Consider the following 13,588-nt stretch of genomic DNA (forward strand, 5'->3'; position numbering starts at 1 on the left):
ATGTTTTTGATTTGGTTTGTTTTTCCAGGTGAACTCTACTGCAAGAGCTTACAGTTGATCCATTACCACGTTCGTGACAGAAAATACTTCACAACCTTGAAACGATGACACCAAAAATAGTCTAGTCTAATGTTAAATTTGCAATTACATTGCATACTGTATCTACATAAAAAAAACCTTGCACAGGGCTTTGTCACTTTTCAAATAGCTGCAGGCAGCAAAAAATCTTTTTAGGAAAATAAGAATGCTCAATGCCGTTCTGATTTGAATAGACTGCTGGCTGCAAGTTTTCTAAACTTTGCTGCCTTTTGTTTGTTACTGAAGCACTGAGGAATCTGTAGTCACTGGTGCTCCAGTCTATTTTATAGCAAATCCCCCTTTTGTTGGGTGGCTTTGGTCCAGCTGGCTGGACCCTGTTTGAATGAGCCTTCCAGCGCAGATCGACTTCTACCATTGTTAAAATGTCCTCCGTGTCTGCTGCACTGTGGTAAGTGTTTTCACAGATAGGTGGAAATAGATACTGGTACCTGGCTAGCAGACATACAGAACCACGCCTCTTTTTCCCACAATTCATCAAAGCTTTTTCACAGGCAACATGATTCATACAGCAGCCATTTTGCTCTCAGGTCAAACATATTATAGTCAATATCAAACCACTGACAGAAAACATGATAACAGCCAATTCCTGTGATTACCTTAAGCATACGGCAAGAAAACCTGCTGGGTTTCTGCCTTGTATTATCACACATATTTATTTTCATCACACACATTCGCATCAGGAGTGCTCTCTTCAGTCAGCGTTTGTCCTTGAAGTTTGATCTGCATCATACGGCTATTGGCTTGGGCTTTCCCTCTAATACGCCAACCATAATGTTAGCATACTGAAGAGTGCCTGCCCAGACTGGAGGTGAAGGGGCTGTTTCTCTCTCCATCTCTCTGTGCCAGTTGATAGCTTTCGCTCTGAATAAGGTGCCCTGTCAGTGCGCCATCTGTGCCAGGCAAATTAAAGCAACACACAAGGGAGATCTGGGCCTTAGTGCAGTGGACAATAGCTCCAGGACTTTAAAATTCGCTCAATTTATCATGTTTGTGTTTGTGTCCCGGTGCATTTGTGTGGGTTGATATTGTTTTTCCCTCATGACTGCAGAGAAAAAAGACACACAGAGAAGGCATGTTATGCAACAGAGAGGCATTTGATTACCTACAGAGATGAGGTTCTGTCTCACACCCTTCTCTCTACGGGCCAGGATTGTTTGGCGACGAGGGAGAGGATGAAAGGGAGCATCCTGCCCATGGCGTGCTCCCGATTGGGTAAATGGAGCCGCAGGTACCATAGCAGCTTTGTTCAGCATATGGGCTGTTTTATCGTCTAGGAAAGCTGATAATTGATCTTCAGTGTGAAGGCTTAAAAGGTCTTTTTGTTTAATTCAAAAGAAAAAGAAAAGAGAAAAGAAAATAGGGATAGAATCTGGCTGTGTATGGAGAACTTCAAACAATGCGAGAAAGCATGGGGATGGTGGGAGCTCCATGGGATTAAGCGGCAGGGTTGCTTCATTAAGCCTGGCAATCCAATGAGTGGTTAACTCCTTCAGCAGGGAGGGTACACGGGAGCATTGAGGGACTATGGGACTGTGGAGGTCTGGTGCCAAGCCACCAACATGGCAACCCAATGAGTGGTTAACTCCTTCAGCAGGGAGGGTACACGGGAGCATTGAGGGACTATGGGACTGTGGAGGTCTGGTGCCAAGCCACCAACATGGCAACCCAATGAGTGGTTAACTCCTTCAGCAGGGAGGGTACACAGGAGCATTGAGGGACTATGGGACTGTGGAGGTCTGGTGCCAAGCCACCAACATGGCAACCCAATGAGTGGTTAACTCCTTCAGCAGGGAGGGTACACGGGAGCATTGAGGGACTATGGGACTGTGGAGGTCTGGTGCCAAGCCACCAACATGGCAACCCAATGAGTGGTTAACTCCTTCAGCAGGGAGGGTACACGGGAGCATTGAGGGACTATGGGACTGTGGAGGTCTGTGGTTAACTCCTTCAGCAGGGAGGGTACACGGGAGCATTGAGGGACTATGGGACTGTGGAGGTCTGGTGCCAAGCCACCAACAGACACAATGTCTCTCTGTGGGGAGATGAAGAGAGACTGGGTGAGATGTTGGATGGATTGCTCTGTACATAACAGTGATGATACTAATCACTGGGTTGGATAAACCATCACCATTAGCTACCCTGCAGTGTAACAACATGCAGAATAGAAAAACATTAGTTTCCCTCTCTCAGCTACTGACTTAAAGTAGGGGTGCACCGATATGGAAATTCTTGGCCGATACCAATGTTTAAAATAACAATTTAGCCATTAGCCGATATTGATACCGATATATGTTTACTTAGTTTTTGCTGTTTTTATTTCCCCCTTTTGTGCCAGGGAAACAAATACATCTTCAATACAAGAAACCAGTAAGACGCCCTGAGGGCGAGCATCCGTCTGGGCGACGGCAGACTGCTGGACGAGCGCTGGCGCTTTGGCATGGGGGGTCAGATCAACATACTGTATGGAATGATTCTGTACTGGCCATATATGGAGCATGTCTTGTGTACAGGGTTTGATGAGGTCAGATCAACATATGGAATGTCAGAACAGGTCAGCTCCATATATGGATATCTAAGGGTTTGAGGTCAGATGTAAAGTTGTTGGCCAGCTCCATATATGCAGATCTAAGTGATTATCCAGTCTTCTACATGTATGGTTATCCAGGGTTAGATGAGGTCAGTATTGTGATGGTGGTGTGACGTGTCACGAGGCATGACCATATATGGAGGCATGATGTCACGAGGTGTGACCATTATATGGAGGTGTGATGTCATGAGGCGTGACCATATGGAGGCGTGGTGTGACTAACTAACTGACGGACGAGAGATGCAGATTTCATAGTAAATGCGACCTGTGGCCGCAATAAATGTTCAGGATCTACAACTTCGTAGATTGCAGATAACCAACACACCAACATAGCCAACGCAAAATGTATTTGTGTCAACTGTTATTTAACTTGTTGTACAGCGACCTTGAGTGCCCTGAAAGGCGCCTTATAAATAAAATGTATTATTATTATTATGCTTATTAACAACAGTTTTATTTGTCGATACCGATATTGACCGATAACGGCAAATATCGTCCCATACCGATATGTAGCCGATACATTGGTGCGTGCCTACTTAAAAGGGATGTTGATGTGAACACGGTCGTGTTTCTGGTGAATGGTGATCAACTGAACATATCAGTTTGAAATTAACTTGAAGCGTATCGTCCCTATTCTAGGGTGAACATTCAGCAAAAATAGCAGATCGACAAGCTTAATGCATCCCAACATGTGAGCTTGTAGGTCGCTATTTTTGCAGAACAGATTTGCCTTTATTCCAGTGACAGGGGAAAGAGATAGGATGGCCAGGAATCAAACCAGGGATTCGATGAAATGGGCATTTTGAGCCCATGTGGTATGCACCCTAACCACTTGGCTATTGGGATGCTCAACCCTAGTGACAACACTGGGGTAAACTTTTTAACACAACTTAAATAGCTTTTCAGAGAGACAGAAAATTGCTCAATTTTATGGCCACAAATGGAACATTAGCCATACAACAAATAGAGATGTAACAAACTTCCATTTAAAATGGTTTGCTAACACAGCCTGAGCCTCGCTCTCACCCTTCTCACCAACGGGAATGACATTGCATTCCCGTTCCAGGGCTAATATGGGTTTCAGCGTCTGGCCAGTGGAGTAATGGGACGTGACATGGATGATGATTCCTCCCGATACAGGGCATTAGGCAGACTGGCCACCATAGCTACAGGCCTGTCAAAAGACTGATGCTACCAATGCTCCGGACAATAGCTCCAATGTTTAAGCCGTCGGCTTGAGTGAGAGAGAGGTGGCATGGGGGACTGGTCTCCTGCTTGAGTGAGAGAGAGGTGGCATGGGGGACTGGTCTCCTGAGTGAGAGAGAGGTGGCATGGGGGACTGGTCTCCTGAGTGAGAGAGAGGTGGCATGGGGGACTGGTCTCCTGCTTGAGTGAGAGAGAGGTGGCATGGGGGACTGGTCTCCTGCTTGAGTGAGAGAGAGGTGGCATGGGGGACTGGTCTCCTGCTTGAGTGAGAGAGAGGTGGCATGGGGGACTGGTCTCTGAGAGAGAGGTGGCATGGGGGACTGGTCTCTGAGAGAGAGGTGGCATGGGGGACTGGTCTCCTGAGTGAGAGAGAGGTGGCATGGGGGACTGGTCTCCTGAGTGAGAGAGAGGTGGCATGGGGGACTGGTCTCCTTGAGTGAGAGAGAGGTGGCATGGGGGACTGGTCTCCTTGAGTGAGAGAGAGGTGGCATGGGGGACTGGTCTCCTGCTTGAGTGAGAGAGAGGTGGCATGGGGGACTGGTCTCCTGCTTGAGTGAGAGAGAGGTGGCATGGGGGACTGGTCTCCTGCCACACAAAAGCCGCTCTAGCCCCATTTGATTGTAAACCAGCAGCAAAAATATACACATTTATATTTTTTCCAGCAGTTAGCTGATGGTCTTCAGAGTGACAGACTATGGAAGGAGGTATTCGGGGATCAGTGTCAAGTCAAGGACTCTGACAGGACTCATGATTGTTGATGGATACATTGAATGTTTTCAGGCACATTATGGTTACATGACAGCATGTTTAACTGCTTGGCTCCCCTGCCGCCCATTTCAGTGTATCATATATTACCAAGGGTCATCTACTTAACCCAAGATGTGTAGTACACAAGAATTTCACCGCCTGCACTTTTGCTACCTGCTGTATTGAGCATGGTACATTGGTACAATAAGGCCTGATTTAATATTGGTTGTGTGTGGGTTGAGGCACACAAAAAATAGCAGATCTACAAGCTCCGCATTGCTTGTTGGGAGCTTGTAGATCGGCTATTTTTAGCTATTTTTGGTGCATGACACTGACACGCAACGGAATAACTTCATTCTAACTTTCATTCTAACTAATCCAGGAATCTAAGACTGCTGAAACCGCTAAATGGTACAGTATATGGTTAAGGTTACTGACCATACGCTGAATCGTCTGCCGTGTTTTGTCTCCGTGTGGTTGCCAGGATGTCTGGAAAAGAATGAGATAAATAAAAACATTAATCTGGGAATACTTGAGTGGCCAATAACTTCCATTATTTTCGAATGGGAGAATGCTTTCTTGAATTTTCTCCTGTCCTTTGTGTTCCTGATCACATCGCTCTACAGTCTACATGTATAGAGAAATACATAAAAAAGACACTTTGTTACCAACTACATAATGAAACCAGTGTATGAGCAATTACTGCATAATTAACACAGGGAAAATGGGAACAGTTTTCCTGTAGGAGTTGTGAATGGAGGCGGGCTAAATTAATCTCCCAACTCCTTCAGCGTGAACTCAGCCGCTGCCCTTGCTGAGACAGCGAAATGAATGCACTGAAATACCGCATTACAATTTGTTAGAACGCCAATCACTTAAGTCTTGTCTTTCAGAAATGAGAATACATTAACTTACAAACTCAATAACTTATTCTGTGAGAGCCTTTATTGGATGCGTGTGGCTGAGAGTCGTAGTAAATACAATTGTGTTTAAACCATACCATGGCAGGTGTCAGGGTACTGGAGGTAGCTTTCCTCCACATCCTGTTCAAAACCGCCCCTGGAGAGAGAGAAAAACACACACACACACACACACACACACACACACACACACACACACACACACACACACACACACACACACACACACACACACACACACACACACACACACACACACACACACACACACACACACACACACACACACACACACACACACACACACACACACACACACACACACACACACACACACACACACAACGTCTCACTTAAAATTGGCATCAATCCATTTGTTGTCCATTATAACAGAGCCTACTGGCCTCTTAATATTCTGCGTTGTGGAGACTTTTTAAATTAGTTTTTGTTTACAGGAAAGGGGGTTGTGAGTTTATGTACTATACTGTATGTGTGTCGTGAAACCAAATTCAATCTCCTTTTTTGTGTCTGGCTGAGGTCAGTGTCTGTGTCTTTTGTGGTTCCATTATCCATTATTTTGCCACGCCCAGATCATTTTGTAATCATCAACTGTAACGTTTATGGAATTGAGAAAGGAAAGCGTGTGTGTGTGTTGTACAATGTTGTTGATCCATCTTTGGGCCAACTTTTATTGACTGCATTCACTGAACAATGGCAGATGTTCTTTGTCAAACTGTTCCTTCTCATGCCAAGCTCACAACGTATGTTCCTACCAAATAAATATTCATATTCCTTCATTTGTTGCTTAACTCGTGTTTCTTATTGAATTGGAAAATTTACTTGACAGCCTTTGATTTATATTTTCCACTGTAGCTGCGAAAATGTGTCTACAAAATAATGACTGTTTTTGCTGCAATGGATGCATCATCTTTCACCTTGGAGTCAATCAGAAATCAAAGACCCGAACGCATCCAGACGCATCTCTTCCATAAGTAATGAGATGGCACTGACGCACCATTGAGCGAGTGCCCCCATAGTTGAGCAGCACACAATTACATCAATGCAAATTAATCTCCCACACATTGCATCGACTAAATATGTGCAATAATAGGGTCAGAAAGACACATGAACACAGTTCAGTATGCTCATGCTGTACAGAACATGAACACAGTTCAGTATGCTCATGCTGTACAGAACATGAACACAGTTCAGTATGCTCATGCTGTACAGAACATGAACACAGTTCAGTGTGCTCATGCTGTACAGAACATGAACACAGTTCAGTGTGCTCATGCTGTACAGAACATGAACACAGTTCAGTGTGCTCATGCTGTACAGAACATGAACACAGTTCAGTGTGCTCATGCTGTACAGAACATAAGATTGTCTTTGCTTTTGCTTCTCATGATTCTCAGAATAAAAACTGTCAGCACTCATTGGAGTCATTGCTGAAATTTGTAATTTTTGTTTCGCTGACACTAACAGCTGGCACTCTTAAAGAGACAGGCAGACAAGCTGCTCTGAGAGTACAAAGCCATTGACTGTCACATTGTTATTGTGTCATCAGTATTGGCGATATTATTATATATTTAGATCAGTTCGATATCGATATGGCCTTTTAATGGCCGATTTCGATACGCTACCGATTATATCGTGCATGTCTAATAAAAAGTATTTTTCAGGTTCTCTTTGGAAGGGCCTCTGAATTACTTTTAAGACAGCGAAGAGCAGATGCAACTATCCAGACAGAAGGTCTGTGTGAGGGTCTGAATTGATCAACAGGTGTGTAGTCACACCCAGCCCAGAGTCTAATTAGGTTGACCCAGGCCAGGTGTGCATATATCAGCCACACAGTAGCATTGGTCCCTTTTTATTCCAAGGTTCATTTTGTTTAGAGGAAGGAAAAGTATAGCCTTCCTGGCACACCATGCTCTCCAGGGACGGGGGACGGGCAGCAGGAGAGCTACAGCCACACACACAGAGAGCGAGAGCAAGAGAGTACGTGCGTAAGAGAGAGTGGTGGAAACTCTGCCTCTTTGTGTAAAGTCAGTCAACAATTTATGCCACTTCTGGGTGAGGTAGAGAACAGAGGAGAGAATGATAGTTTGAGTGAGAGAGGTGAAAGAGGGAAAGAGAGACGAGGGTGAAGAACAGAGGGAAATATAAAACACAGACACAAAGGAAAGAGAAGGAGTTCCCTGATTATTTGTAGTCCATCCCCCTTACTGACTAAATGAGCTTTCTCTCCCTTGATTCTTTCTTTGCCTCTTTCCTCCTCTCAGGACCCCTCTTCTGTTCTCTTGCCTTCTTTCAACCTCTCCATCTATTTACATCTCCCTCAGCCTCCTTCTTCCTTCTGTCTCTTCCTTTCTTCACCAGTTTACTTTTTGTCCAATCCTCTCATTCTGTCTCCTTCCTTACCTTCCTGTTTCTCCATCTTACATTTCTCTCCATGTTTCATTCTCACCCCGCCCCTCCTTTTGATAACCCCTTGCCCCTCCCCTCTCTCCCTAGTGGACAGTTAGGCGGCCTGGTCGGGCACAATATTGCGGTCAATCTCTCTCAGGTTCTAGTTCATTGGTTTCCAGCATGCCACTGTCCTGCCTGACAAACATTGGCTCATAAATCAAACTTCACATAGCCACTCATCGCCAGCATGTGGCCACATTCCCAGTGTGTCCAAACGCTTTCGCCAACAGACACACACACGTGCACACGTGTGTGCATGTGCACACCCTTGTGACCATATGCATGCGCACACACAGGTAGACAGATGCACCTATATACACACACCCACAGAAAACACACAAATTCTATTAGGAATTAGGAGACGTTATGGAATGTAATACATATGTGGTTATTGAAGGGCATAGACGATAAAAAAATTGATCTACAAGCTCCCATGTCGCAGCACAACATGATGGGAGCTTGTAGATTGGAGGGAATTTGTAGATCGGCCATTTTCGGTGCATGACACCAGCGTGCGACCAATATCCAGCTCAAGTTTGCTGGAATGACATTGGACAGACCACTACACACTCTGTTTACAACCTGTGTCCACAGACGTAAAAAATAAAATAAAACAATATCTACGTTAAATTGATTTAGGAGTAGCCATATATCAACTATGGAGGGAGAGGCAGAGGCCTAGACTGTCAGACGGCAATGTAGGAGAAGAAAATAGTGCCATTAACGCCTCTCCTCCTGCTCTACCCTTCCCTTCCATACATTTATCTATCTCTTCTTCCCATTCAGCAGACAGTGTGGTGCACCGCTGTGTGATTGAAAGCCACACAGTCAAACATTACTTTTGATTTCATGACATTACATTTGATTTCATGAAAATGGACTGGGTAAAGGGAAGGAGAGAGAGAGTAATAGACAAAAAGAGAGAAAGGGAGAATGGAGGAACATATGCGGTTGAGAATGGAGGGATAGCAGAATGGCATTGATTAGCTTTTTACTTGTGCAGACTGCATACACGGGAATACACACACCCACAGTAATGCCACCAGGGACAATATCTCTAAGTGTCAAATGGCTCCCTTCCAGTTCATACAAATGGATAGGTAAATTATGCAGGCTTTTTTTTTTTGATCGATGGCTTTCTGTTGGACTGAAAAGTGTCCCCCCCCCCCACACACACACAGACACAAACACCAAGTAAAACTTGGGGTTTCATTCCCAAGCAATTCCATGTGCAGGGCATGTCTGCCAGCAAATGCTGTGCTGAATGCATGATATGAGAGGGGATGGAGATCGAGATGGCACACTGGTGCTTTCACATTAACCCATTTTGACCTGGGAACGATTCTATAAATGTCGAATCGATTTTTCAAAAATAGCAGACCTACAAGCTCATAGCGCGCCACTCGGTGGTGCGCTATGAGCTTGTAGATCTGCTATTTTTCAATAGCTAAAGCATAACATAATGCTAACACCAAAAGTGGTTCCCGCCCAAAATGGGTTAAAAGGTATTGTTCATTTATCATTTTCCTCAATGTGTAAAAATGGACCTGAAAAGAGTCCATTGTTACACATTCAGAGTTAAATGGCACTCAGCATTTTCCTGCGATGACATTTGCAGAGATCGATAGTCATCATGTTGATAGTCCAGCCAAATCAAACTCTAGATTAGATATTGATTATCTAGAGTATACAGCAGTGTAATGCAAGGCCAGTTTATATGAATAGTGCTGAACAACCCATTCAAGCAACAGCTTGAGATGTAAAATTACTTCCCCATGATACCGGTTGGCAACTCATTTCTGAGTTACAACTTTGTTTACCGTGTCTAAATCATGTATCCGTTTTGCTGACACTGGTTAAGGGAAAATCCATGAGGAAATATTAAAGTGTGTGTGTGTGTGTGTGTGTGTGTGTGTGTGTGTGTGTGTGTGTGTGTGTGTGTGTGTGTGTGTGTGTGTGTGTGTGTCTTTTCACTTACTTGAAGCCAGGAGAGACCGTAGCACAGCTTCCTGATTTCAACCACATGCAGTAGGGGTCCCGTGATGACAGACAGGTTCTGCAGGACAAACATACACAGGAGAACATACACAGTCAGAACAGACTGTAAGAGAACCGAGTGTGAAGAACGGTGAGCCAAGGCTCAGCAGATGTACTGGTGGCGAGACCCAGTGTGTTCTAGAACACTGCCACAGGCTGTCGTTTGACTCCACATGAACTGGGGGGGGAAAAAGGAGTACTGTAATATGACTAGTGGGGGTGAATTATGTTTTTGGTAACATTTCATACGTTATTACTGTATGTTGTATAGATGGTCATTTATGTGTTGAGTGAGCGTCACAATCCTTCAAACCTGTGAAAACCTGTTCAAATATTTTTGCGTCATTTCATGCCTGGGTGTTGTTACCAATCACTGTTAAAAAAAAGGAAAATGATCAACAATAATATTGTATATCATGTACAGAAACTGTCTACACTGGGGTATTTTGTTCTCATCCCATCTGAGGGAGATAATAAAAACAAAACAATGAGTGAAAAAAGGTTCTTCTGTGTTGGATTTGGGAGCATGTCAAATCAGAAAGCCTCCAGGACTCAGAAAACTAAGTTTTAATAAGGGCCCCCTGTGATCCATGACAATTACACCCATCCACACAGTGCTGGCAGGCTCCATGCATGTTGCAGCACAATCTGTTGATATCAGTGGTAAAGCCCAGGGAGATCAGAGACTGTCTGTCGCCATAATGGAGCAATGGACACAGTAGATATTCACAAACTGAATTAAAAAGTAGCTATACTACAGTATAATATACTGCGGAATAGCTACTATTGTAGAATACACTGCAGTATAGCTACTGTGTCCAACAAACAAATAACTGGAAATATGCCCATTACTGATATTATAAGTAATCTTCAGTTATTTGTTTTTTGCAAATCTATCAGCTTAATGAATCAGCAGTCCACATTCAATTATTTATCCTTGAGACTGCCTGTTCATTTGAAGATCAAACTGATGATTTTAAAGGCGTCGCATGGTCTGATGCCAAGCTACATTTCAGACCTTTTAACCACGTTACTCTCCGGCATCCCTATTCTGGGCATGTTAAATAGCCTAAGCCTATCTGCTTAATTTAGACATGATGACGTGTGCAGCTATTGAGCACAATGAGCGGATCGACAATCTCACAGCATGTCCCAATGTGATGCAATGCGAGCTTGTAGATTGTTATTTTCATCGTGTGACGATATCAAGCGTAAGTGGTTAATCACTTATTCGCCAGATCCTGAAGGCAGAGCAGAGTTGGCTGCCCCCCAAGTCTAGGAAAAATAAAGAAGGTGCATCAGGCGTTTACTACCAGAACCCATGGGCAGCCCATTTGAAATGGTTCCTCAAACTCACTTTTCAATAATGACCAACTGTTGTTTTCATGTTCACTGTCTTGCTCCTGCATTGTCCTCTCTTGTTTCATCTTGTTTAGGGATAGACACTATTAGAGTCCAATAGTGACATTTCTTTCATTATCATAAGTTATACACTTCTTCTGCTTTTATGTTGTTTTTTTGTCTAGCTGTAATTCAATTTTGCAACATTTGTTTCAAAAAGGGGCTTACAAAGGGACATATGCAAAGTCAGATTTTCATTTAATGTTAGATTTAATAGACAATAAAAAAGTTTTCTTTATCTTTTAAATACACGTCATAGTTGTCTGTATTTCTTTCTTGCTGCCTTCCTTCCTTCTATCCATCCATGCAGTACTACTTGCACTGCACTGTACTTGTGTGCCAAGTTCAGGTCTGGTCAGTCTGTTGCTCTGTTCGCAGCAGCACTTCCCAGGGGCTTCTTGGAGCCAATGGTGGTCTAAGACAGAATGACACAGCTGACCTGACAGGACAGCGGGTGGCCAATCTCCACAGCAGAGCACTCCGGGAAAAGAGGTCAGTTGTGTCCACTGCGGTTTGGAAACACAGTGAGCGGAGGGTGAAGTTATTGGCTTTGTGTCCAGTGTGAGACTGACTGTACTTGCATGGTTGTGCATGTGTGTCTGTCGGCTCTGTCCCTTATGTCTCTTTAGAACGTCACACTCTCAGACTTGCCCACTGGCTTCTTGCTCATGCTCTGTCAGGCTATGATGAACATGCAGGTGTGCATCCTCGCCTACGGCTATAAGGAACCTCCATTAGTTGCTGTGGGGAAGTGGGATCTCTGCTGCTCTCCGAGGTCTGGGCTCATAACTTTTAGTTGTCAGTTGTCTAACATCCAGGGAATACCCCCTGGTCTACAGGATATAAGATAGCCCATTCCCACAGTAAAACTCGAGCGAAATGGACTCTTGATGTCCTTTTGGGTCAATTTTACCGTGCAACATTTTGAAAATACTGTATTTAACATTGACATTGTATTTTTGTATTGCACAGCGGTTCTTGGGAGCCCAAGGTTCACAGTGCTCAGTCAGCACATACAATGCATGTATTATAAATAAATAATAACAGGAAAGAAAATGGGTAAATTTTCATTTGCCAGCATTTCACCCAGCAGCAGCGATAAGCACACTATTATGTTTATTCTAGACTGACTAAACTGAAAAAGAAAGAAAAAATAAATAAAGATAGGAACATAATAAAAACAGGTTATTTCCAGGACATGTACATGTCCAACTGGGCTAGAAATCTCTGTCTCTGCAGATTATCAAGGCACAATTCCTTCCGTGTCCAATGGACAGCCACCATAATTTCGTCAAAACACTAACAATCATAGAATGCCTTGCCGCTGTCCCAAAACATTGTAATTTCTGAAACCTAATATCGGCACCAGTGCCCCAAGTGAAAAATAGAAACCTGACTTACACTTTTGTGAGCAAGCAAGGCTACAGAAAGGGGGGCTGCGAGAGAGCGTAAGGGAAAGAAACAGAGAATGAGCAGCAATTGAAGAATGCAGTGAGAGAGAGAGAGAGAGAGAGAGAGCAAGAAAATGGAGACAGTAACTGGCAGAGATACACAGACCAAATCTCATTTGGAGGTAGAACGATAGAGCGGTGAGGTGAAAGAAGACACACGGCTGACACAGGACCCCCTAGCTTGGCCTGATGAGCCTTGAGGGGGCCCATAATCCCTGGATGAGGTGGGCGGCTGCCACACACTCTAGAAAGGATCCAAAGATGCAGTCGACCCGTAAGCCCACTAAAGTGAGACGGACCTTATCCGCTTTCCCCCTCGCTATATTACAGTACCTCCTTCCCTCTTTCTCCCTCTTACTCAGGCTAGAGAAAACGCTGGCCACCGCTGGCTGTTGGCCAATCAGCTGGTTCCAATTTGTGCGTAAATGCTGTTGAGAACTTTTTGGGGCCCCGGCAATGAGGGGTTAGCATGCTATAGGGGTATACGCGTTCCCAGTAGGATACTGAAGAGAAATCTTTTCTCTTCGTTGCGACCGGGGTGAGTGGGGGTAAACATTCCAGTACCAAAAATAGAACATGAGGCGGGGAAGCGAGTACATTAGGCAAGGAGTAAAACCCTGCCTGACAAAACAAAAGTTCTCAAAGAGATCGACTAGAATATCCATAACAAA

General features: G+C 44.2%; 1 protein-coding gene across 3 annotated transcripts in view; it reads right to left on the reverse strand.

Moving 5' to 3' along the window:
- sema6cb (semaphorin 6Cb) overlaps window positions 1-13,588 on the reverse strand; it is a 135,058-nt gene that overhangs the window by 16,492 nt on the left and 104,978 nt on the right. For all 3 annotated transcript variants that reach the window (XM_079504244.1, XM_079504242.1, XM_079504243.1), the window contains 3 exons: window positions 10,007-10,084; window positions 5,640-5,698; window positions 5,078-5,128 (listed from right to left, as the gene is read on the reverse strand). In XM_079504244.1, coding sequence (XP_079360370.1) covers window positions 5,078-5,128; window positions 5,640-5,698; window positions 10,007-10,084 — 188 coding nt within the window. The remainder of the gene's footprint in view (window positions 1-5,077; window positions 5,129-5,639; window positions 5,699-10,006; window positions 10,085-13,588) is intronic.

Source organism: Electrona antarctica (genome assembly GCF_951216825.1).
Source record: "Electrona antarctica genome assembly, chromosome: 6".
Classification (NCBI taxonomy): domain Eukaryota; kingdom Metazoa; phylum Chordata; class Actinopteri; order Myctophiformes; family Myctophidae; genus Electrona; species Electrona antarctica.